Source organism: Lissotriton vulgaris, chromosome 1_1 (assembly GCF_964263255.1).
Source record: "Lissotriton vulgaris chromosome 1_1, aLisVul1.2, whole genome shotgun sequence".
Lineage (NCBI taxonomy): Eukaryota > Metazoa > Chordata > Amphibia > Caudata > Salamandridae > Lissotriton > Lissotriton vulgaris.
The window spans coordinates 1,902,135,797-1,902,161,158 of record NC_141685.1 but is presented as its reverse complement, the minus strand read 5'-3'; the positions used below and the strand labels follow the sequence as shown (position 1 = coordinate 1,902,161,158).

At 45.1% G+C, this 25,362-nt stretch overlaps 1 protein-coding gene across 1 annotated transcript in view; it reads left to right on the top strand.

Moving 5' to 3' along the window:
* Window positions 1–25,362, top strand: part of PUS7L (pseudouridine synthase 7 like) — a 90,800-nt gene that overhangs the window by 5,924 nt on the left and 59,514 nt on the right. The window contains exons 2-5 of the mRNA XM_086919519.1: window positions 36–952; window positions 2,040–2,199; window positions 10,890–11,085; window positions 21,439–21,537. Coding sequence (XP_086775645.1) covers window positions 52–952; window positions 2,040–2,199; window positions 10,890–11,085; window positions 21,439–21,537 — 1,356 coding nt within the window. The 5' untranslated portion in view covers window positions 36–51. The remainder of the gene's footprint in view (window positions 1–35; window positions 953–2,039; window positions 2,200–10,889; window positions 11,086–21,438; window positions 21,538–25,362) is intronic.

Below are 25,362 nucleotides of genomic sequence, written 5' to 3'. Positions count from 1 at the left end.
AATTACCATAGACGTCTTCTCCTTTTCTATTACAGCTTCGATATTTTCAGGATGGAAGATTTGAGCAACATTCCTTTTTTCCAGTCTCTAGCTTGCATTACCGATCATCTTGGGTTTTGTGGTGTAATAAAGAACTCTCCACAAGATTTTGTTGTCACAGAAATTGACGTGTCTGGACAATCTGTGTCAGTGTCCTCAAGTGACATCTCCTATGGCCCAGGTGAAATGGAAAACACAGTTAGTTTATTTAATGCCAAAGAGAAGGTAGCTGAAACAATCAATTTAGGAGACGAAAATGTACAAAGGTTGTGTGGATTTGAGGATAAAACAAGTCTTTCTGATTGTCCACTAGATTTAGTTAGCAAAGAATGTGTGGATACAGATGAGAAGGAACACCAGTCTTCTAAAATAAAATTGCTGAACTTGCTCCTTGACGTATCAGTGCTAGAGTCACTAACTGGTTTTGCTAGTGGCATAAGAGAAGTATGGATGAAAGAAACTAGTGCATCATCTCAGCCTATTGAACTTTCATTAGGAACATTTTTGGACAAAAAACATAGAGCCGACCTTCACAGTGCCGTCCGTCAGATATTTCCCTTTCTAGTGACTGCAACAAAAGGTGCTGAAGTAATTGTCAAGCCGAACCTGGATTACAGAGAACTCTGCCGTTTGGTTTCTGAAGAAGAAGCAGATTCATTTTTCAGATTTTTAGATGCTAAGCTAGAAAATTCTAAGTATGTCTTTAAACCGGACGGTAGTAAACCACACCGAACAGAGGTTCATCATTTTCTGAGCAAACAATTTGGGAAACTTGTAGAAAGCAAGTCTTTTTCTAATCCCAACATTTCAGGACAGCAGAATGCAGCGATAACTGTCCGATTTCGGGACAGAAGGACTTCATCAAAAAAACGACATGCAGCAGACTGTCCAGACAAACAAGACATATACACAGGTAAATGTATTATGTTGTATTGCACTTGCATTTATATAGTGCTTACTACTCCTCAGGAGGCGTTGAAGCTCTTTTTCAGTGAGTAGCTCGCTACTCCGAAACCCACGTATAAGGGTTTGTGGTGCATTTTTTTCCTTTACCTGCATCCCTACTTTGTAGATGTATGCAGTGTGAATGAAACAACATTTATTCCAAAGGATATTCCATGTAAAACCCATACTGCTCTGTAGACGACTTAAATGTTCTTGGTAACTGCTTCTCTCCATAATTTGAATTGAGAGCATTGTGTTCATGTACTTGTTCAGGTCACAATTGTATCCATAGCAGTCTTAAACTGCTACTCTACTTTTTTGTTATACTAGGGAGGTTTCAGGTTGGTAGCCCTAATTCATCTACTGACAATAAAATGTGGGGTCCATGTGTGTGGTGATAGCAATGTTGTAAGCGAACAGCAGATTCATGTCTTATTTTCTCACTCTCCACCATCACAACCAAGCATCACAGAATATGGCAGATTGGCTATTATTGATGTGTTTTCCACTCATATTGAAAATATAAGGATAGACAGATGTCCTAGAGAATGTTGCTTCTGTGCTTTAAGGTGTGTTTTCTGTTGTGGTAGTCTGCCTTTTATGTCCTAGAGAATGTTGCTTCTGTGCTTTAAGGTGTGTTTTCTGTTGTGGTAGTCTGCCTTTTATATGTAAACCAGGTCTGGCTTTAACTTGGAGCAACAATGTGCCTTGGGCTTACTACATATATATTTACAGAATCTGGGTAACATTGACTCTAGAGAGCATTTTGTTAAAAAGATCTGACATGCTGTATTGCGTTTATATTTAGTTGTGGTAATGTAATGTGATACAATGTAAAGCTTGTTAAAAGCAGAAAAAAACCCTGCTGGCATACGCAAAAGTCGTCAGTTTTCAATGATGAGGTATATTAAGTGGATTCTGCTTGTGAAAGGAAATATTTGTAGTGGGCCTTCCCTATTAACAATTAGGCATCACATGCACATTGTGCATGAGAGTGATAATTTTTTTTTTTATTGGGAGATTTTGTATAAGAATTTATATATAATTTTTTTTAGCTTTCACCCTTATGAAAGAAAACTTGGAAACACTTGAAGCAATCACATATCTATCCGCTGAGCTAAACGTTCTTCCTACAGACTTCAGTTACGCTGGAATTAAAGACAAGAAGGCTGTCACATACCAATCCATGGTTGTCCGGAAGGTCACTCCTGAGAGGTTGTAAAATTATATGATTACATATTCTATATATCCACCTAAATAGTAATGCACAGTGAAGAGTACCTTTTTCATCTTGAGTGTATTTTTCATAGATATATTTGAATTTATACTTTAACGTCTTGTTATATTGGGGCATTTTGTGATATCATTTAGCTTTGACACACAACTGAACTCTAGGGGCATGTAATACATGCTTGGATGCGGACAGGTAAGGAATGCCTTCAAGTCACACATTTTCTTTTGACATCAAATCGTACTTTATACTTTAGATAGAAAGGCAATGAAATGACACTGAAACTGTTTAAGGACAAAAGCTTTTGCTTGATTAAAGTGCTACCACACCAATTTATTTAACTTTTTTTGTTCCAAGTCCCTTTGAGGTCCTCCACTTTTTTTGTTAATGGTTGACAGCAGAGTTGATTCTGTGCAATCAGGGTTTGCATGCTTAGGGTTGTGGCTTGCTACTGCACTCTGAAACCAGGCTCAGGGGTGACTAATGGTTGATGGCAGCTGATTCTAGATTCAAGAGTTGCAATCCTATTTATCTGTGTCCCTAAGTGGTGGAAGCCTATTTCTTTCTGCCTGGAAATGTGTTCTTCAAATTAAGGTGGAGGGATGAACTGACATAAAAGGAAATAGTGATACTTCTCTGAAGAGAGCAGAAGGCTGCCCATGAGTCATGAGGATCTGGCCTCTGAGCTGAGAGTGACCCACAAATGTGTTATAGATCAATAACAAAGTACTAAGCGGCACCTCCAACCGCCCTCCACCGACACCCTGACTCTCGTCTCCATTGACACACATCCTAGAACTCCAGTTCGCCTTACCCCCTTACAACATGAAGTGATTCAGTGACTCAGACTAGAGACAGCCTTTCCCTAATCAACACGAAGCGATACACCCGCACTCCCTCTTCACTCAAGCTAATGCCGATGTCCAAGCTAAATGAACGACTAACGTACATAGAAAACCAACTTGAAAAATTACTACAGCATCTCCCCAATCACACAACGAACCTAAACCAATGTCGAAGTCCTACCTACCACCCTCATTCCCCCCTCCTCATGCACCAGCACACATAAGTCCCATGAAGGCACAGCTGGAGCACTACCCCTCTCAATAACAAATCTCTGTGGCCCAAAAGAATGACCAATTCGTACAACCTGGCATCTAATAGACACAATCCCTCCTTTAAATTCCAGGTTATTGCGGGATAGGGGAAAAATCACACTCGCATGAGCATGAATAGGCCACCAGCTCATCTCAGCAGCATCCCCTTGACCTATCCCCCAAGATCTTAGCAAAAAGACAATGAGGCCAAATGCATGTTAATAAACTGCAGATCCGCAACCAAACATGCTACAGAACTTGCAGAAACAATCCTCATCAACGACATTTATATCGCATCCATTACAGAAACATGGCTAAATAAATCCTTTTACCCAGTCATAGACACACTAGTCACCCTGGGTTTTCAATCTTAAGGAAAGGTAGGAAGGACTACCACGGTGCAGGCCTCGCCATTATTCACAAGAATAACTTTAACGTAAATAAAACAAATACCTTCTCTTACAATTCTTTTTAATATATCAGCACCACCATAAGGATGGAAGACAACAACACTATGAACTGTCACCTTCTCTACCATCTACCAGGAAACATACCATCCTTTGGTGAACAGGTAGCAGATAGAATAACTCACTGCTCGCTCTCATACAACCAACATTATAGTAACAAAACAAAATAAAAGGAAACTGAGCGCGGTGTCCCTAAAGAGGGCACCGCGCTCAGCCTGCAAATTTATTTAAAAAAAAGAAAGGTGAAAGAACGCCCGGTGTGCCTGAAGCAAATGACGCGTTCTTCTAAAAAATAATAAAAAAAAGCCCCGCCATTGTGCCGCGAGTGCTGTGGAGTGGGGGCAGCCGCTTTTAAAGTTAGTGCAGCATAGCGCTCAATACAAAAAGCGGCCGCCTTTGTCCTGTGTGGACGCACTACAAATACAAAAAGCAGCCACCATTGTCCTCACCATTGTCCTCATTAGTCAATAAACAAAATTGTGCTCACCCACATATAACGCAGACCGTGTAACAAACCAAGTAAAAGGTCCAGTCGTTATGGGAGGTAACAAATGCAGACAAAGTGGTACCACGGAGGGACCAACAAGCCTATTTATGAATCAGAAGCCAGCATTTACGAAGGACAATGACTCAAGCCAATGACAATTATGGGTTGATAGTGGGAGGGGCTTCCAGTACATACTCTAATACAGCATGCCTCGCAGAGCGAGTAGCGCATGCGTGTTGCCCCTAGGCTGGACCTAAACAGGGAGCTGACCTGACCCACCTTAACAACTTTAGACCAGTTTCCAATCCCCTCTTCCTAGCAAAATACTAGAGATGTGCTCTCTCTCAACTTAACCATCACATAGAAAACAACAATCTCCTGAAACCTCACCAGTCGGGCTTCAGAAGAGGATATCCTGAACATAATAGATGACCTACACAAATCCCTGCATACAGACAGATGCTGCCTACTCAGACACCTAGACCTATCGGCAACCTTCGACACGGTTGACTATAAGCTTCTCTTTGATTCCCTGCAAGAAAGAACAGGCACAGACAGAATGGTCCTATGCTGATTCACATGGTTTCTACAAAACTGCCCTCAACAAATGAAAATACGCATTCAGACCTCTGATACAACAGCATTCACCCGGGGGGTTCCACAAGTCTCCGTCCTCTCATCCACACTGTTAAATATTTACATGGGAACCCTCACAGTCATCCTCTACCAAGCAAAAATCCCCTTCCATTTATACGCAGATGACACCAAGCTCTACATAGAAAACCCCTCACTAGATGACATACACCAATTAAATACTAGGCTCAAAAGTCCAACATTGGCTAGCTCGCGCCCACTTAAAACTCAACCAATATCCTGCTCCTATCAAAGGCAGAGCAGTCCCCCCAGATCCAAGATTGGATAGACTCCATAGATGCCCTCAACTGCAACATAAGTCCAGCCAACACCATCAAATCTCTAGTTATCCCACTGGACTCCAAACTGTTCCTGAAGGACCATGTAGGGAATAATGCGAGTGTGCCTTATACAACCTGAAACTTCTGAACAAAATCAAACCCTAGACCAACACTATGGAGGAGCAAGAAGCTATAATTGGGTAAGAACCCTCAGCCTCTCAAACTATCTGAAGTAATTACACTATAGTTGGTTAATCTAACTTTTTAGATCCCGTTATGTTCTGCGAGATTGTTGCGTGGCCGATACTATCTCTTAACCCCTTGCATGCTCATGACAGTCATGGTGGGCGTATGCTCACGATGGCCGGGGGCCGTCCGAATCCCGACCACTATGTAAATGACCCGCACAGCACAAAAATTTGCCGCGCCTGCAAGGGGTTAGGAGCGTGAGATCAACACCCAGGTGAATCGGTGGGATCAGCACATTTCAGAGATAATTTGTTTGTTCCTCACCCACAGGTACCACGTGTTAGCCGATTCATCATCTGACCCACACCCTGCTCACTTAGTGTGGGTGGGCGGGTTTCACACATTTGTAAGCTGAGCGCTTAAACTACTACCTTAGGGACTAAGTGTGAGTTAAAATTGCCTGCTGGGTCCTAATATATTGTTTAACCAGAAGGTCCTCTGGCAAGGTTGAAAACACTGCGATGCCATGGGGTTACAATGGCCCTAGACATCTGAGGTAGGCATGTTTCAGTCATTTTAACATCCAGTTGTGGGTCAGTCTACTTTCTTCTGGACCAGTAAGTGTAATATTCGCTATGTGGTGTGTTGCTAATTTCATCCAATCTTACATGCGTTCATACATAAATTCAGTAAATCATGCACGCAACTATGCTGACCATTGATTGGGCTTTTTCCTGTTCTGGTCAGAAGTAGAACACAAAATGAATATGATTGAACAATGCAATTATAAATGACTCATAATCACTCAAGGGTTTACAGACTTTGGCAAATGAACTTTTCAAGATTTCAGGCCACTTACTTAAGGTGTTCTATGTGGACTCTCACTCAGGACTACAGTAACCATCAATCCTGGTGGTAACAAAACGATTTAGCCACGCCCACTGAGGGCGTTCCTGTGTCAGTGAAATAAAGCTGGTGCTCAACAAGCTGAGAGCCTTGCCTGTTTTATTGAAAAAAGCCCCATGAAGAAGAGGCGGCCCGCCTCGAAACGCGTCGGGCGCATGTGAATGAATTAAGGAGAAAAGGTGAGCTCCAGGACATGAGAGGCATTTAGGCTGGATAGCCAAGGAGCACTGCGTGTGCCTGTTGAGAAGCGCAGGTGCGCATTTGCTGTAACAAAATTTCCCTCACGGCTGCCCCTGGCCGTGCAACAGAGCACCATCACCGGCTGCAGTTTTCACTGGTATACAGCGCGGAGAGGCCGTTCCTAGCACGAAGCAAGGTTCCTGGTGCAGCGCTTCTACAGAGAATAATTGCCCTGGATTTCGCCAGCTCTCCCCCTACTTAAGGGTTTACAGACTTTGGCAAATGAACTTTTCAAGATTTCAGGCCACTTACTTAAGGTGTTCTACGTGGACTCTCACTCAGGACTACAGTAACCATCAATCCTGGTGGTAACAAAACGATTTAGCCACGCCCACTGAGGGCGTTCCTGTGTCAGTGAAATAAAGCTGGTGCTCAACAAGCTGAGAGCCTTGCCTGTTTTATTGAAAAAAGCCCCATGAAGAAGAGGCGGCCCGCCTCGAAACGCGTCGGGCGCATGTGAATGAATTAAGGAGAAAAGGTGAGCTCCAGGACATGAGAGGCATTTAGGCTGGATAGCCAAGGAGCGCTGCGTGTGCCTGTTGAGAAGCGCAGGTGCGCATTTGCTGTAACAATATATATATATATATATACATTAGGCACATCAGGCAAAAGATAAATTAAACTGTACAAAATAAACTTAAAAACGGTGTACAACATGCACACGCACAAATAGTGAAAATAGTCAAAGTAGGTTTGAATGTGCACTTATATGGCCTACATAGCTGTTAGGCATCATAAAATTAGGGGCTGAGACGGTCCCTGTAGTCCCACACTGTCCGGAAAAGCAGAAGTTAAGGATTACTTTTTAAAGAGTTTTAAAGGTTTTAGATCCAATATGTATTTAGTTTGTCAAGGGACTACTTCAACAAGCACACCATCTTGATTCTCTGTAACCCTGCATGCTAGCGCGTTTCACATTGAATGGTGTTTATGAGGAGATTTGCTAACCTCACGTGACCGCATTGGGATCACGTGTTGAGCGGTCGTAAGTTTGTGTTGTAATCACTGATTAATCAACCCAGAGCCTTTTGCCCTGGGAGTTTTTTCAGTTGATGAGCATGGAAACACGTCTCTGCATGCACATTGCCTATATTTATGAATTGCATGGACATTAGAGGAAGTATTTTCTCCTGCATCAGCATTTCACCTCTATCCCTGTGCAGGGATGCGCATCTCTTTGTCCTCACCGCTTGCTGATCCAGTGTTGTGTATGCGTTGCAGGGAGGCTGGGAAATGTAGACCTGCCTCCTGCTTCAGCGTGCTGATTTGTATACATCTCTCTTTGATAAGCACAAAAGAAGGGAAGAATATTTTTGTGGTTTGCTAAAAATATTTATATTTGCAACAAAAAGCGGGTGTAGTAGGTCTGCCATGTGGACTAAGTTATATATGTTATGTGTAAATCACCCATATATGCATTCATCGATGACCAGTTATTCATTATTTTTAGAGCTTGTGAATGTACTATAAGACGGGTTCTTTCATTGTTGTAAAATATATGTAGACTATTGTGTGACATACAAGTTTCTGGGGTGTTATATGGACCGGACTTGAATATTAGAGGGCTAGATCTACATAGGTCTGGAGGAAAACACCAGACTGCGTTAGCCTGTCTATCCCGCCATGATGTATTGTCATTCAGGCTTTTTATTTGTGGGTGGACAATTTGTAAATCTACAGTCGTTCTCTTGCAAATCGAATGCTTTCCAGATTTCTGGTTACGACCAACACCAGTTCCAAAATGACCCATTTAAAGTCTTTCACTGAGTGATTGTTAATTAGTGTTCTGTGACTTTCGTAGTGGCACATCTACTACGAATGTCCCAGAAATGTGCTGATCACACTGATTCACCTGCTTGTTGATCTCACGCTCTGAAGAGATATACTGTGTTCCATGCCACAATCTTAAGGAAAATAACAGAATTTTAAAAAAAATAGGTTAACCCTGTACAGTGTAATTACTTAAAAATCAAAGCCTACATACCACTGGTTGATCTCATATCTGCCACACAAGCGCTGGTGCTTTCTATATTGGACTACGGAAATGCTACCTTCAGAGCCAAATCCCAACTGGCATCCCTCAGAACTATTCTCAATGTAGCAGCCAGAATGGTCACAGAATCAAAAAATATGAACACATTTTCCATTGCCCTGAAAGAACTGACATGGCTCCTGATTGAAGCCCTTTGCAACTTCAGAACTGTATGTCTTACCCACACATCCCTTTACACTGGAAAACCAACTTTGCCTCTAAACTCAAAAAGGCAGGAATGACGAGAAACCCCAGAAGCTCTAACACCCTACTTCTCATCCAGCCCAAAGCCCACAAACAAAAAACTCAGGCATGCGCCTTCTCGAGCAACGCCCCTAAAATCTGAATCTCCATTACAATCCATATCAGGACGAACCCCTCCATCCTGAACTTCAATAGACCACTAAAGGATCTCCTCAACCGGCACCTCAAATAGCTGATCGCCCGACGAGACAGCATCTACACCCTCAGCTCTCTTGATACCCACTACATGTTATTTCCCCGCCTTCATGCCCAACCACAGATGAGACTTGATTAAACTAATTATTCTGATTACAATCCTTTCGTTATGCTGATGTTATCATGTGCGGATGTAAAGCGCTCTGATACCCTCGAGACTTGCTAGCTCTATATAAAACTCTTAAATAAAAAAAAATGTCATTTCCATATTTTTTGTGTTGACCCTTATTTTAACACCAATATTTTCTTGATGATAATGAGGGTTGTGTGATGTAGGTCACTCACATCTAAAGTTTCTTCCCCAACCTGTCAGTTGCCATCTCAGCCCCAAAAAAGTGGTGTCTAGATTATCATGCCATTGCCATGTGGCAGACTAGTGGGCACTTAAAAAAAACAATTATGTAGACAGATCTGTAAAGCGGGGGCATGTCCTTGGAAAATAAAAAACAAATGTCTCAGATGTGCTGCAAGTTTTCGCCTGGCGTGTGAGGGATTTTTCCTGTTTCGGTCTGCCATGGTGCCAATTACTGTTTGGCGTAGCAAAGAAAGCTGGCACACTTTATGAGAAACCCCACTGTAAGTAGGGCAGGCCTTTCCCACTCAGTTTGCTGGCAGTTGTCCCTCATAGAGTAGTATTCCCTGTGGCAGAGCTAGGAGCTTTTCTCCTGTCGATTAATCCAGCATCCCCACATACTGTAAATGAAACAAGGGATGTACAGACAGGACCTTTGCCAGCATTTGGCAGTGGTGCTGTTACTGCCCCACCCAATTGAGCCCATTATTGCACCTCAAAGCTATAGTTCTGACTGAAGATTGATTTATTGAGCATAAACATGCCCTCTATATCTGAGTTCCAAACTCACTATACATCCTGTGGTAAGTCTTGACTATTCAGGGTGGTTCTCATGAAGATTCAGATGTTCAAAGGAAGTAACTTGGTAATGCAAACGAATGTCTCCTTGCCTGAGACATCAGATGTAAGCTACCGGTAGGGAGAGGTGTGGCGTAGGAGCCAGATCGGATGATTCCAGAGAGTGGTCGATTGCTTGCGACAGCTCAGCATCATGTGACTTTGGGCAATAGCTCACTTAATCTCCCCAATGGCCCCCGGCACCTTTAAACGTGACCATATAAAATCATATTCTCTTCGAAAATGGTATGCACAAATGGATGATGATGTGTGCATAGCTGATTAGTAAGAATAACACAAGTTTACATCAGACGTCCAAGCCTTTTATTATTCACTATTAACTTTAGCATAGCAACGGCATATAAAAAAAAATATTAGTTTTAAACTCGGTTTCCATTTCTAGTACTTTTTTTTCCTATGCCCGAGATTTAGAGCCCTCCTTTACAGATGCACTTCGAAAATGTGAGTGTTTAATGTATGCAGTTGTTTAAATGTGTTTATAATTTTAGGTTCTAAAAGAATATTTTTTTGCTTTGATTTATCATTTACTGTTTTTTCTCTCTCTTTACCATGGCTTGAATATTGAAGCATGTTCTGTCACCATTGCTGAAACGCATCTGCGTGTTCTTCTGTGTAATAACAGCTCACCATATTGAAGTTGTAATAACGCGACACATCATGGTGGTAGTTGTAGTCTGCGTTCTGGGTTGAAGTGTATGGCTAGCACAACATATTTTAAAATTAGAAGGAAATCTATTATTCACAGATACAGAATACATAAATAGTATGATCAGTAAAGACACTTCTACGTTAGAAGAAAACATTTGAGCATGAGCAAATTTTAAACCAGATTTGAGCTTAGACAGTCCAGTTTGGTTTGCATTGATTAATAGCTGTATTGCTTATATATGATTTGGTGGGCAAAACTCCTGCATTGGAGCTGACTGGCACTTCTGTTTTCTGTTGCCCTAAGGTTGATGGAACTGGAGAGAAAAATGAAAGATAAAAGAATAAAAGTGACTAACATACGACCAGCACGACAGCACATTCGACTTGGCCATTTGAAAGGAAACCATTTTGATATAACTGTAAGAAATGTCAGAAACCACAGCGGTGACACTTCTATAAAAATTCAAGAACGAGTCATTGAAGCAATTCAGAATGTAAAGGTAAATGGGAGTTGCGCGTTGATGAGTCATTCCACATGAATGTTAACTTCTTAAACATTAAGGCATCATTCATTTTGAGATATTTCCTCTTTCAGCACAAGTATCCCTTTTCCTTTTGTCATAGGCCTTAATTAGCCTGGGGCAGAGGTCAGAGAACAACCCCTCCAATCAGAGAATGCATATCTACTGCATCCATAAATCCCCAATACAATTACCTCTATTAAATGGTGAAGCAACTATGCATAATATTTGCTGTCAAGGGTTTAGATAAATTATTTGCTATCCAACCACATTGATGAGTTAGAAATGATGTCCACAACTGTGTGCTTGAGGTGTCTGATACTTTTCCATCACTATTTGGATGTAAACTGGAGAAAGTGTTTTGTGCGGCATGCTATTACTCGCAGTGCATTATGGGGGTGGAAACCAAGATCGAACAATGAGTAACCTCACCATAGATTTGTGATGATTTCTTGGTATCAATGTTGCCTTGTTTTTCTTTATGGAAAGGTCCACTATAGAATTTGAATCAGAATGAGCTAAGAACCACACTTGACATGTTTTCAGTTCAAGCCTTTCCTCATCATGTGACCAATATGATTCCGTGTGCATAACAGTTTTACAGGGTGTTGTAGGAACTTGCAATAGCTACGTCCTGGAATGCATTTGCTCACACCAGACCATCGATTCAAACTCTCCCCTGTAGACCTGGGTGTCGCCATTCTAGTCAAATGTTTCAGCTTTCTGACACAATAACAACCATGAATTTCTTTTTTCATTTAATAAAACTGACAAACCAATAAATGCTTTGCAATGGGGATCTCCCATTATGTGCACATTTGGTTTACTGCTGATTGCACAGCAGAAGAGCAAATAATGATTGTGCTACTGTGCACTGCTCATTCTCACTAAGGGCCTGATTACAATGTCATTTGGACCGCTATCGACAGGCCGTCCTTGGCAGTCCAACCCCGGCCGGCCCCCTATTTTGGGGAAGAAGGCCGCTACATCTAACAGGATCACTAATCCCGTCGGGAGTGGCAGGCAGAATCGCAGTCCCTAATGGATGCAGGCACCGCCTTCTGGATTAAGATATCCTATTCCAACAGCCTTTTCATGTTGGAAAGACTCCCATGATTAAGGCTGTCTGGAATGGCTTCTTGGTGCCTCAAACGGGGCCCGCATCTGGGGGGTCATTATGATGGCGGATTTCCCGCATACTCCGGGCCGGCGGAAGCCACCACCGGCCCGGAGGATGCGGGAAATCCGCCGAGGAGGCTTCAAAGACCCACCGCCAAATTAGGATGGATGGTGGGTCTCACAATCTGTCCTCCGCTGTTCCGCCGCGGTCGGAAGGCGACCACGGCGGAAAAGCACTAACATGGCTGGCGGTGTCTATCAGACACCGCCAGCCATATTAGGATGTAGGGAAAGTAATGCTTTTCCGCGGCGGCTTTTCCGCCGTGGAAAAGCATACGGACATTCACTTTGGGGGCCCGTTGCGGGCCCCCTGGGTGAAGGTTGCGTGGGGGGTGCACATGGGGGGTACCTATGGTACCCCCCTGCCTTTGCGTGCACAAAGCGGCAGGCACTGCGCGGTGCCTGACGCTTTGTGCATGCAAATGCACTGCTTTCATTTTTTACATTGCGGCGGGAGCTGCTTCAAGCAGCACCCGCCGCAATGTAAAACATACAGGATGTGACCGCCAGGGTGGCGGTCACATCCTAATTGCCATGGAGGGACCGCCGCTGCCCATGCGGACGGTCCCTCCTACTCAGGGGTGGCGGACGGACGCAAGTCCGTCCGCCATCCTAATCGGCCCCCTAGTATGGGCCACTCTAAAATGGCCAAGATTGCACATGTCCCCACACACCTCCATGTACTGTGTGCGGTGCACCACTTGATGCACAGCACACGGTGCGTGGATCTGCAGGAAGTGCTCCATTACACGACCGCTTGTGCAGCAGCCCTTTTCCTGGGCCGCAACACAAACAGCTGTGTAAGGGGGCAGTATGCGAGTGCCAGCCTGGTGGTCGTATCTTAGTACTGCGGTCAGACAAGTGACTGCTAGTTGAGCGGTCTCCTGGCCGCCGCGATAGTTGTCGGTCGGACCACCGACCGCTATCCTATTAAGTCCCTAAGAAAGCGATGTGGAGAATGGTGGTTTCAGTGCTGTGCCCAGGCCTGAATCCGAATTGGAAGTCATCTAGTAGGTGGAAGTTGGTGATGTGTTGACTCCGCTGCTGTTGCACACATTTCTCCAGAACTTTAGCTAAGATAGGGATATTAGATATAGGTCTAAAGTTGTAAGTGGAAGCAGGATCTAGGGATGTTTTTTTAGGATGGGAATGAGTTGGCCGGCTTTCAGAGAGTCGGGTATCGACCCCTGTAAAAGGGAGGCGTTGGTTATTGCAGTCCAACTAGAAATGATGGATTGAGCGGCGACAGCTAGGCAGTTCGAGGGTAGTGAGTCATTAAAGTGGTTGTTTGGGTTTAAGGAAGATAGAATTTTCGAGATGGAGTGTTCGTCATACACTTTTAAGTTGGTCCAGTGCGCTTGGTTTTTGGGTGATGCCTGGGGGTGCAGCGCGGAGGGAGGAGGCAGAACCGGAAAGGGTTGGGAGTACGTGGCGGCTCTATGTTCGTATCCTGTGGCAGTGATTTTGTCGGAGAAGAAGGAGAATTCCTCCGATGATATTAGGGATTTGGGGGTTTCTTTAGTGGTTTTGGCCAGTTTGTTAGATTGGTGTTTGACCATTTCGAAAAGCTTTTGAGGTCTGTTCTTGCCGTTCCCCAGTTCCGTTCGGAAGAATTCTTTTTTTTAGTTGAGGATGTGCCTATTATAGGCATTTCTGGACTGGCGGAGAAGTTTTAAATGAGCGGCTGAAGGGTGCTGTCTCCAGTTTCTGTCTGTCTGCCGGAGGGATCTCCTCTCGCTGTTGAGGGACCAGTTGAACTAGGGGTTTCGGTCTTTGATTTTGGTTCTTTTTAATTTAAGTGGGGCAAGATCATCAAGAATGTTAGTTCTAGTCGCAGAGTAGTGATCGTTGAGGTCATTGACCGTAGTGAAATGAGGGGGGGAGGTCAGACTGTAGCGAGCTGCAAATTCCCTGTGATCAAGGTTCTTGGTGTCTCTGACCCAACGTTTAGGAATCACCAGTTGCGTTGCCCTTGTTATGTGGGTACCAGGTCATAGGAAAGTGATAGCGTGGTGGTCAGACCTGTCACATGGGTCGATAGAGATAAGCTTGACCGCTGATTTCTTAGCTTTGATCCAGTGTAGAATGGGGCCTTAGGAGTGTGTTGGGAGTGAGCAGGCTTGGTAAGGGCTTGGTAGGCCAGAAGGTCTTTGATGGCGTTAACCTAAAGATCCTTGTGGTCGTTCCAGTGCAGAATGAAGTCACCAAGGAAAATGTCTTTAGAGTTGGAGGAAGCCTTAGCTGTGATGACTTCCATGAGGTGGTCAGCGAAGCTGTCATTCATGCCTGGGGGAGGGGGGGGGGGCGGTAGAAGATGTGCAAGCTGCACAGTTGGGTGGCGGTGCTGCTTATGGAAAGTGCAAGGTATTCACAGGAGTCTGTGGAATCTTCCAGGAGTTCAGAGACCAGGAGGTTAGAGTGGTAGATGCAGGCAATGCCTCCCCACTTTTTTTTATTTATTTTTATTTTTTAGTTTGCCTGTCCAGCTTTGCGATGTTATTGTTGGGAGAGACTAAGAGGTTGAGGCAGGGAGTTGAGGATTCATTGAGCCATGATTCGGTCAGAATTGATAAGTAAAGCTTTTGGCTCAGGATGAGATCTGCGATATCGGTGGCATGCTAAACTGCTGAGCGGCAGTTAATTAAGTGGCCAGACAGAGGGGATCAGAGAGAGTGACGTGAGTTAGGGCAGACAGGGGTACTGGCGCTAGGTTGCTATCAACCACACTTCTGTTGCGGAGGGTAGCTGATCTGTTTGGGTTGATTGCGACCGTGCGGATAGCATGTTCGGTATTCAGGTCTGGACTAGGGGTTACTGGGGCAGAATTGTAGGTGAGGAGGATGGCTAGAATTTCCTCTTCTGTGAGGTCTAGTGGACTTGGGGGTTACAGGGGCAGAGTTGAAGGAGAGGAGCAGAGCTAGAATTTCCTTCTCTGAGAGGTGACTGGGCTGCTTCCGAGGGCAAAGGGGTTTCAAGGATAGCGGTAAAGGGTGATGGGGGGCTCGGAGGGTGTGGTTGGAGTGGAGTTCCGTGGGAGCTTGAAATTTGAGAAGGAGAGTTCAGTTAGGTGAAGAAGGTTCTTTAGTTCCAGAATGGAGTTATGAATGCTCAGAGTTATTTTGGCTGCTCTGTGGTGCAGAGTTTCAATATCCATAGAAGAGGAAAACGCTTGTGGGAAGGAGGTCGGTGGATTCTATTGGCAAGTGCTGGTGGTATGGCAGAGGGGCTAGGTCGACGTGTGATGTAGGCCCTTAGAGTTTCAATCTTCAAGTCATAGGGAAGAGCTTGTGGGCAGGAGGCCAATGGTTTGGGAGTGATTCTGTTGACAAGCACTAGTAGCGAGGTAGTAGGGCTAGGTTGACCTGTGTTGGGACCCCTTCGAGGGGTGGTTTGTGGGTGGCTAGGCACGCTTGGTGGGTTGGTCGGGGTATCGTTGGGGCGGGTGTTTGTTACCCAGCTGGTGACTAGCATATGAGATGCAGTGTAGGTGAGTGATGCACACTGGGTGGAGGGGGGGCGGCAGGATCTCCTTGAGGGATGGGGAAGGAAGTGTAGGAGTGGGAGGAGAATCCGTAGCGGAAATAAGGGAGACATAATCTCGAGAACCGTTTGGAGTGGGGAACGGTCCGTGTTTGGTTGTTCTGGTCCGCACCTTTTGGAGGGCGTGGGCAGGGAGAAGCTGTAGGGTCTTTAGGGTGACTAACCTGGAGGCTATTGTCCTTTCTCATAGGGCTGCATAACGCTGTGCAAGGGAGGGGGTCGGGTGGCGCCAGAGGGTGTTGAGGGAGCAAGGTAGGATGCGGGTCGTGTACATGTTTTTTGTGAAGGGTGAAAAGGAATTAAGATTGATAGACCCTCCAAAGTAGGTGGGCTGAATTACACTCCAGCAAGTAACCCTTAGATTTTTAAATTAGGGTTTTATTTATAATTTTGTACCACTTACAAAAATTGACTTTTAACATTTATTTATTTTATTATTTGGGAATATGTTGAAAGGGCAATTCATAATCATTTGGGGATTCCACTGGGATTTCATAGAGTATTATTGGGCCATCAGGAAAAGTCATTAGCTAGAGACGAGGACCTCCAGTCTTTGGAAGGTGGCAATTCCTCTGGTTCTGTGCTAATTTATTGCCTAAGCCTGTTGGTAAACCTCTGCTGTATTGTAACCTCCAGTTGGGGGTCGTAAAGTAATTTGGACCATCAAAGTCCTTATCTCAGTTTTATGCTGTTCCAGCCAATGTGTGTAAGTTAATCATTGAAACAAAACATCACACCTGGAGGGTTAAGTTAGGCACTTGATATTTTTTTTTATAATTATTTTTATTATTTTTGGAGCTATACAGCCAGGAAAAACATATAACAAGCATGTCAGTATCGAGCAATACCCACCCATCCTCCCCCTCCCCATCTTTCCACCTCCCTTGTAGTTCAGGATCCACACCTCATCCTCCCATTGTTCAGCCATTACAGTCCTCTGAGTCCATGGCTATCTTACAGTCAAGTGTTCGCATCCTTTTAGAGCCCCCCCATCCAGTCCATGGTACTGTCGCCATTTGCCCCACACCCTGCGAAACTTCTTAGGGCATCCTCTTGCTTTATAGGTGACCCTTTCGGCTGCCATGTATAGGTCCATCCCCCTCCTCCATTCCTCTAGTTGTGGTATGTCTGCCGCCCCCCATTTCCTGGCTACATCCCGTTTGGCCACTACCAGGGCCAGCCCTAGGAAAATCAGCAATGGGCGTGCCAAATCCACATCGTTGGTCATCCCCAAGAGTATTAGCTTCGGGTCCGAGGGGATGTCCGTCTCCAGGACCTCTCCCAGTTCAGCGAGGACTGCCCCCCAGTACTTTTGAATGTTAGGACAGGACCAAATTGTGTGGAAGAAATCCCCCCTATCGTGGCTGCAGCGTAAGCAGCTAGGGTCAGGTACCCTCCCTATTTTATGCAACCTCACTCTATCGAAGTAAGACCTATGTAAGATCTTGAATTGGATCAATCGGAGGCGTGATTTAATCGCAACCTCCCTATGGTGCATCAGTACCACCCCCCAGTCCACCTCATCGATCTCCCAAACTTCCTGTTCCCATGCGGCCCTGAGGCCCTCTAATTTGTTCGGTCTATTATTCATGATGGTTTTATATGTTAGTGAGACCGCCTTCCCGAGGATCTGTTCCTGTAGCAGACGGCCTTCCAGAGGAGCGTATTCAGGGAGTGCCACCATCTGCGCCCCTTCTGCCCTCCATGCATGTTAGAGCTGCATATATTTAAAGAATTGGGAGCGGTGGAGTCCGAATTCTCTTTGTATGAAACGGAAAGGATTGTAGCGCCCCTTTTTTAATTACGTCTCCTAATGTGGCGATGCCTATGGCATCCCATCCCTGTAACCCTTTCAGCTTACTAAGTTCCTTCAGCCAAGTGCAGTTCCATATCGGAGTTTGCTTTGTTGGTTTGTGTTCCCACTGAATTGCCTTCCTTGCCCTATTCCATGCTCCCAGCGTGATCTTAGTAGCCGGCAGTAATCTGGCTTGCCCCTTTAACCCATAGATATAGTAAATGCATGTGTGAGTACCCATATTAAGTCTTTCTAATGCATAGGTGGGGTGTGTGGCAGGTGCATGTATCCATTCGTTAATGGGTGCCAAGTGTTCCGCCCAGTAGTAGGCCTCCAGATCGGGTAATGAAATGCCCCCATCTTATTGGTGTCGCTGTAGGGTCGATAACGATATTCTAGGTTGTTTACCCAGCCATAGGTAGGACCGCAATTCCGCATGAATATCCCGGAAGACCTTACATTTCAGTGGGAAGTATTCATTCTGAAATGCATATAAGAATCTTGGAAGTGAGACCATTTTAAACCTGGCTGCCCGCCCAAGGATCGTCAGAGGAAGCGATTGCCATCTGCTTGCGTCTTCAGTAAAACTGCGTATGACGCGATGAATGTTGCGTTCATATGAGAGATTGCCGTCTGTTGTGACAAATATCCCTAGATACATAAATCCCTGTCAAGTTGTCAGATGTCTCTCCGGCAGATTAGGCCACTCATCCCTTCCTTGGGGGGTCATAGAGCGTTGATTTGTGCCAATTGATCTGGTATCCAGACTTGGCTCCGTATCTATTTAGTGTGGCAAACAGTGCCGGTATAGTACTGTTCGGCTGTGTAATATAAAGCAGGACATCATCCGCGTATAGGGACAATTTTTCGTCGCTTACATCCGCCTGCCCTATCCGAAATCCCGTAATCCCTACGTTCTGTCTAACCGCATAAGCCATCACCTCAATAGAGAGGGCGAACAAGAGGGGAGACGGGGGGGGCAGCCCTGCCTGGTGCCCCGTTGTATAGGGAAGGCCTCCGATAGTGTTCCGTTAACCCTGACTCTAGCACTAGGGTCGGTGTACAGTAGACCAATTTTACGCCTGTATTTGGGCCCAAATCCCATGCGCTCTAACACTCCTTCCAGAAAAGGCCAGTGGACCGCGTCGAACGCCTTTTCTGCGTCCAAAGATCAAAACCAATGTGGCTCCGTCCTGTGCTCCACCTCTTTGAGCCAGTTATGAGTCCGCCTCAGGTTATATCTCGTTGCTCTTTCCGGGATGAACCCCCGTTTGGTCCAAATGGACCAGCCCTGGTATGACCTGTCTCATGCGAAGAGCCAGTATTGTTGCGTATAATTTCGCCTCCACATTTAGCACGGAGATGAGGCGGTAAGACGAACTGTCATCATCCGGTTTCCCCTGCTTGTGGATTGGAATATTTGTGGCCTGTCTAAGGTCTAGTGGGAAATGTCCCTCCACTTCAGCGTCTAGGAAAAGGCCCAGCAAGTGACGGGTCAGGAGATCCGCCGTTTTCTTGAAAAATTCTGCCGGGAAGCCATTGGGACCTAGGCACTTGATATTTAATACACAAACCGCACCTGTGTGCTAAAAAATGTGTTCAATACGCATAAAAAATTTAGTATAGAAACCAAGGTAACATTAGTACTCAAACATCCCAGCTACATGAACCTGTGCAGATAGACTATCTGCTAAGCAGCTCATGTGATCCTAAATTCTGTGCCCCATGTAGTTTCATATGCTAAGTAGATGTATAGTGAGTTTTAAACCCAAAGGTATCCTGGTGGTATAGACACAAGATACCATCTCAACAGATTCTTATGCTAAAAGCCTAGGGCCCGATGTAGGTAATCCTCATTTACCAACTCTTAAAATACCGAATTTTACCGATTCGGTATTCTAGATTCGGTAAATGAGATGTAGCTAAAAATTCTGTATTTTTTTCCGAATCGGTAGGATTCGGCAATTACCGATTCGGTATTTACCGATTCAGTAAAAATACAGAATTGTCAAGGGGAACAGGGTGTCACTTTGACACCCTGTTGCACCCCTGATTTTGGCTTGTGTGCCATGTGGCACACATACATGCCCTAAGGGCATGTATGTGTGCCCTAATGGCATGTATGTGTGTCACATGGCACATGACACAGGTGTACATGCACAGATGTGCATGTACACAGGTATTCGTTATTTACCACTAAATAGTATTTGGTGGTAAATAACGAATCGGTAATGGCCTGTGGCACTGTTTAAAGTGCCACCTACATCTGGATTTACCGATACGGTAAATTTACCGATTCGGTATTTTACTGATTCGGTAAATTTACCGAATCAGTAAAAATTAAGGCCACCTACATGTCAAAACCCAAATACCGGTCGGTAACGGCCGAAATCGGCCGTTACCGACCGGTATTTGGTGACTTACATCTGGCCCCAAGTTCCTAAATGCTGCACCTTCACTAAGGAAGCAGCAATTGTCTAGTAGTGACCAAGGTTGCTTGGGCAATCATAATAAACCTGCAGGGAACCAGATGTGTTGTGGTTAATCCTGAGGAATTATAATTTCAGACAGATGAAAATGTGTGAAATGTATTTGTGTAATCCCCACTTGATGCACACTGGCTTGTAGATTATCTCTCAAAACCCCACTCAATGTACAGCGAATCATTGCTTCCTTGCTAGGTTTCTGCTATATAAATACAGATACATCGTTAACAGTGCAACGGCATTCAGTTTTTGGTCTACCTTTAACGATTATTTCAAAAAAATATAAAAAACACGAAAATAACAAAAGAACCTCCAAGCCAGCCATAACAGTTTTCTCAATCTGGCTACCTGGATGGAGTTTTCAAATCTGATGTGTGTCTTGCTGCTGTTGAAAAAATTCCCTTCTTTGGTAGATTTAAAAGATAACATGTTGCCGATTTTATATTTGTAGTTATGGACAACGATTATATTTATCTTGGACACCGTTTAGAAAAAGTCTCAACACGATTGGTTTGTTCTCATTTCACGCTATCACCCACCCAAGTGTTTACAAGCTATCTTAACTTTCTATATGTCTGATTCATTTTCTTCCTAGCACCTTCTTTGTATTATTCCTCAACCTCCCTTCTCTGTTACCTTGCTTCTGTTGTCCAGTTGTCATAGTGACTACGTCGTCTCACAGCTCATCTGGCTACCCATTTCTTCTCTGTTACGGCCATCGCCCTTCTGTTAAACTGATTGTCTTTGCAGTGCATTCCTGCTTTGTAGTTAGATTTGCACTTTATAAACATATACATAAATACATACATGCAAAAAGACAAAGTGCTATTCAACTATAATTATGTTTTTAATATTGATGGTGGACAAAAAGCATTCCTAGATCTTTGGAGTTGAATGGTCTACAACGCCATCCAAGGGTGAAATTATGCAGTTAAAAAGAAATGTGTATCTGATATTTGCTGAGTGGGGGAGGATTTAATCTATGCACTCTTTGATCTGGTCAATGCACACCCAAATAAACTGAAACCATGGCCATCTATGGCTGAATATCGAGAAACCACAAGTAACCATGGCTGGTTCACAGGCATAAAGCAGACCAACCAATTTGCTAAAGCAGCATCATATAAAAAACATCTTCATTGAAACCAATCTGAATTAAAACACAACTTTGAAAGGCAAGAAATTCTTGTAGCAGGTATGTATGCTATGTTATTTCTAAAGTGAAAATATCCATCCTTTTGAGAATTGTTTTGACACTCCGTCACATTTTGAAGGATTGCTGCTGAAAAGTTGAATTCCTTTTGATATATGTCTTATGACATCTGTCTCTAGTCCACAGGCTTTGTAAATTATTACGGACCTCAGCGATTTGGGCAAGGGCAGAATGTGCATTCGGATCAGATTGGCCTGGCTTTGCTGAAAGAAGAAATGGTATAGTGGCCTTCCACTTAATATATAAAACCTACCCATGTAATATGTTCTGTTTTTTATAATTAATTGTCTGCTTTCCTCTGTGTTTTTAAAGTCCTTTCATTGTTAAAACGTTTGCTTTTTAGGTCTCGTGGCCTTAACCGCACGAAAGCGCGGTCTCGCCTGAGACCTTTTGTCAGCGACACAGCTTTCCAGGAGACAGGAGCTGGCCACGCGCATCCCAAAATCGGCGATTGGAGCGGGCCGCGCGCCCACACGCTCTGGCCATCTCCTGTCTCCTGGAAAGCTCCAACACACACACAGCCACACCTCCCCCTGCACGCATGCGCACACACAGCGACACACACACGAGTGCACATGCACACACACATACAGAGACACCCCCCCACCGTCGCACACATACACACACGCGCACACACACGAGCGCACTGAACCCCCCCACGCTGTCGCACACATACACACACGCGCACACACACACAATCGCACCGAGACCCCCCCCCCCCCCGACACCTCCCCCCCCCCCCCCCAAGTAAGGCCCACTTACCGTCACTCCGGACTTTTGCAGCCTCCGTGGGGCTCTTCCTCGGGCATGGGAGCCCCGCATCACCACTGCTCCTCCAGTCACTCCGTGGGCGCGGCGTTCACAGGACGGAAGTCCCGCTCCATGATAGGTTTCGTTTTCTCTGATGCTGAAGTTCAGACTCCTCCTGAGACATCAGTTTGCACCAGACACAAATGTGGTGGCCCGGCGCTGATCCTAGCGGCTTTCCTGTCTTCGGATTCACTCCTTCCCTCGAATGACTTCACCACAGTAAGCACACTCTGAAACCCTTGTTCCTTCTGAAACCGCTTTGCTTCATATTCTTCCTAATCTCGAGCAGCTTCTCCTCCTTCTCTCATTCACATTCCCGACCTCAGCAGATTCAGCAGAAAGAGCGACCAGGCAACAACAAGCGATCTGATTGGTCAGCCTGGACACATCGGGATACTACTATAAGAGAAGTAGAAACTGAAATTAGAGACTATGAAGGGCTCATTAAAATAACTTGCGGGGAAACAAGGCTCCCAGCCCCCACAGTGCCCCATCCCTCAAGCACCGGGTTAGTTCTCACGGGTCAGGACTGCTCCCCTCAATGCAAGCCACATAGCCCCGCCCTTTCTGAGCAGTGTCCCATTCACTTTACAGGAAGCTGTGCTGTGCGTGCCTCCCACAGCACTCAGCCCCTCCCTGCTTGTCCAGTGCCCCATACACTTCAGAGGAAGCTGTCCTGTGTGTGCCTTCCCTATCACATAGCCCTTTGCCCCTGGCTGCACTTTCACTGCACTGAGCCGCTGCACACTGCACTACTCAGGAAACTGAGCACTGGATGCCCCTGCTCATTCTCACCTTTAGCGTCCACCCCCTCCCCTGCACGGTACTCAGCCTCTTCATCCCGGTGCACTTTCCCTCCACTGTCACCTCCAGCCCCCTCTAGAGTCCCTCCGAGACTTCCCTGATGATCCCCGGGCTCCTCTCCTCCTGACGGAGCCATGAAGGTGACAGTCTCCTTTGGGAGGACGCTGATCGTGGTGCCCTGCAAGGATGGCCAGCTCACGGTGGGGGACTTCACGCAGCAGGTTGCCCAGAGGTACCTGAAAACCAAGGATAAGGTGAGAGATCAGCCCTCCCAAAAATGACAAGTGTGTTTTTGTTGTAAGCCGGCTGCTTCTGAGGTGCCTGAGACCAAAGGATAAAGACACAGGCGCGTTTCTGTGCACAGGCACTTTACCGTGGGAAATTTCCCAAAGATGCTTGTTTTTCAATACATCTTAGTAAATATTTCACTATTGTCAGCCGACTGTCTAAAAACCAAAGAAAGCCAGTCCTGCATAGATCAAGAGTAACATCACCTGCTCCTGCTGAAGTATGCTCCGCAGACTACCTGTACTGTTTTTATGCTACATATGATCACTGTACTCCTATTCAACAGGTGTTTTCATGGTCCAGTAAGATAATGAAATCATGAGTCACATGTTTTTGATGTAGTAACACCAGAAAACCACCACTGCATCTCTTCTTTCCCTGCGTGTTACTATTGTATCTAGCCAGGCGTTTCAAGACACCTGTTGCGCACAGCAAGCACTCTCGCCTACAGTTCCTGGTTACTCTGTGTAAATAGAAACTACAAGGCCCAGCATGCAAAGTGCTCCTGGCTAACCTGCAATGCTCGTGGACAAGCATACCTATGTTTAATCAAAAATAAATTGCTCTAGCTTTACTTAAATTTAGAATTCAATTTCTACTCCCCCCTAGGAATCCTTGTGCAAGGCTAGTACCTTATAGGATATGCATATTTCACGTGGAATATATATTTGCAGAATATTCGTGACATTGTTGCACATGTAATGTCGGAATCGCCAGCCCGCGAATTAACAGAAACAGTGGAAACGCTTTATAAAATCTACTCTGGTTAGCGGCTGTTTTTAATGTTTCTGCACTGCACGTTGTCCGTTCTGTGTCCTCTCATCCGCTGAACATGTAAGAGGCAAACTTACATGTTCTTTCCACAACAACGTCAGGAGACTTGATTGGCCAAGGTTCAGGAACCTCCTGTGTTTTTTTTATTCTGGATGTGCTGTCCTCCCATTTTTAGGTCTCGTGGCGTTTACAGCTTACTTAACATATGACAAACTTTCTTCAGAGTTCAAAAAGTGTATTTCTTTAACTCATGGAAGTTTTGCTGTTAATAGGGCACTTTATAGCACTGTACTGAGATGTACTTTGAAAGTGGTCGTTTTTTAGGTCTCGACGAGCAATGCTGTAGGGGCTAATTGAGCACTTGATCCTTCTTACGTCGATGGACAGCGCTCCACCTCTTCTTTAGCTAGTGCATGTGGCTACTATCCCAGCTACCTCGAGACTCAATTGGCTATCGTTTGTGTCTACATATCCGCCTACCAACAAATGTCAGTGCACACTTTTCCACCAGGCAAACACACCAACAGCCTTCAGTGCACGCTTCCAGACACACACACCATCAGCCTTCAGTGCACACTTTCACAGGGCACAAACACACACCACCAACCGTCAGTGTACACTTTCACCAGGCACACCCCATCAGCCGTCAGTGCACGCTTTCACCAGGCACACACACCGCCAGTCATCAGTACACGCTTCCGCTAGGCACAAACGCCACCAGCTGGCAGTGCACACTTCCACCAGGCACACACACCACCAGCCATCAGTGCACATTTTCTACAGGCACACACACCACCAGCCATCAGTGCACGCATCAATTGTTAACACATCCACAATTAACTATTGTAGCAATCGCAGTATGGCGCACTTTACTTTTAAACATGTCAGTGCACGCTTTTCCACCATGCACACACACCACCAGCCATCAGTGCACACTTTCAACAGGCACACGCACACCACTAGCCATCAGTGCACGCTTTCACCGGGCACAAACACCACCAGCCGCCAGTGCACGCTTTCACCGGGCACAAACACCACCAGCCGCCAGTGCACCCTTTCACCAGGCACACACCACCAACCGTCAGTGCACACTTTCACCAGACACAGACACCATAAGTCTTTAGTGCACGCTTTCACCGGGCACAAACACCACCAGCCAATACAGAGTTTGCAAAAAAATTCATGCAACACATTGTCATATACAATGCCAATAACTCAAACTTGAATGCTGCGAGGCCTATTGCATTGCAAATGCTTGTTTAATTTAGAGGCATATTTTTTTGTACAAGTGGAAGTCATTGTTATTATGGGACTGTTCAGCCTTAGAAATAATTGAACCTAACATTGACTTGACTATTTCATTCAGA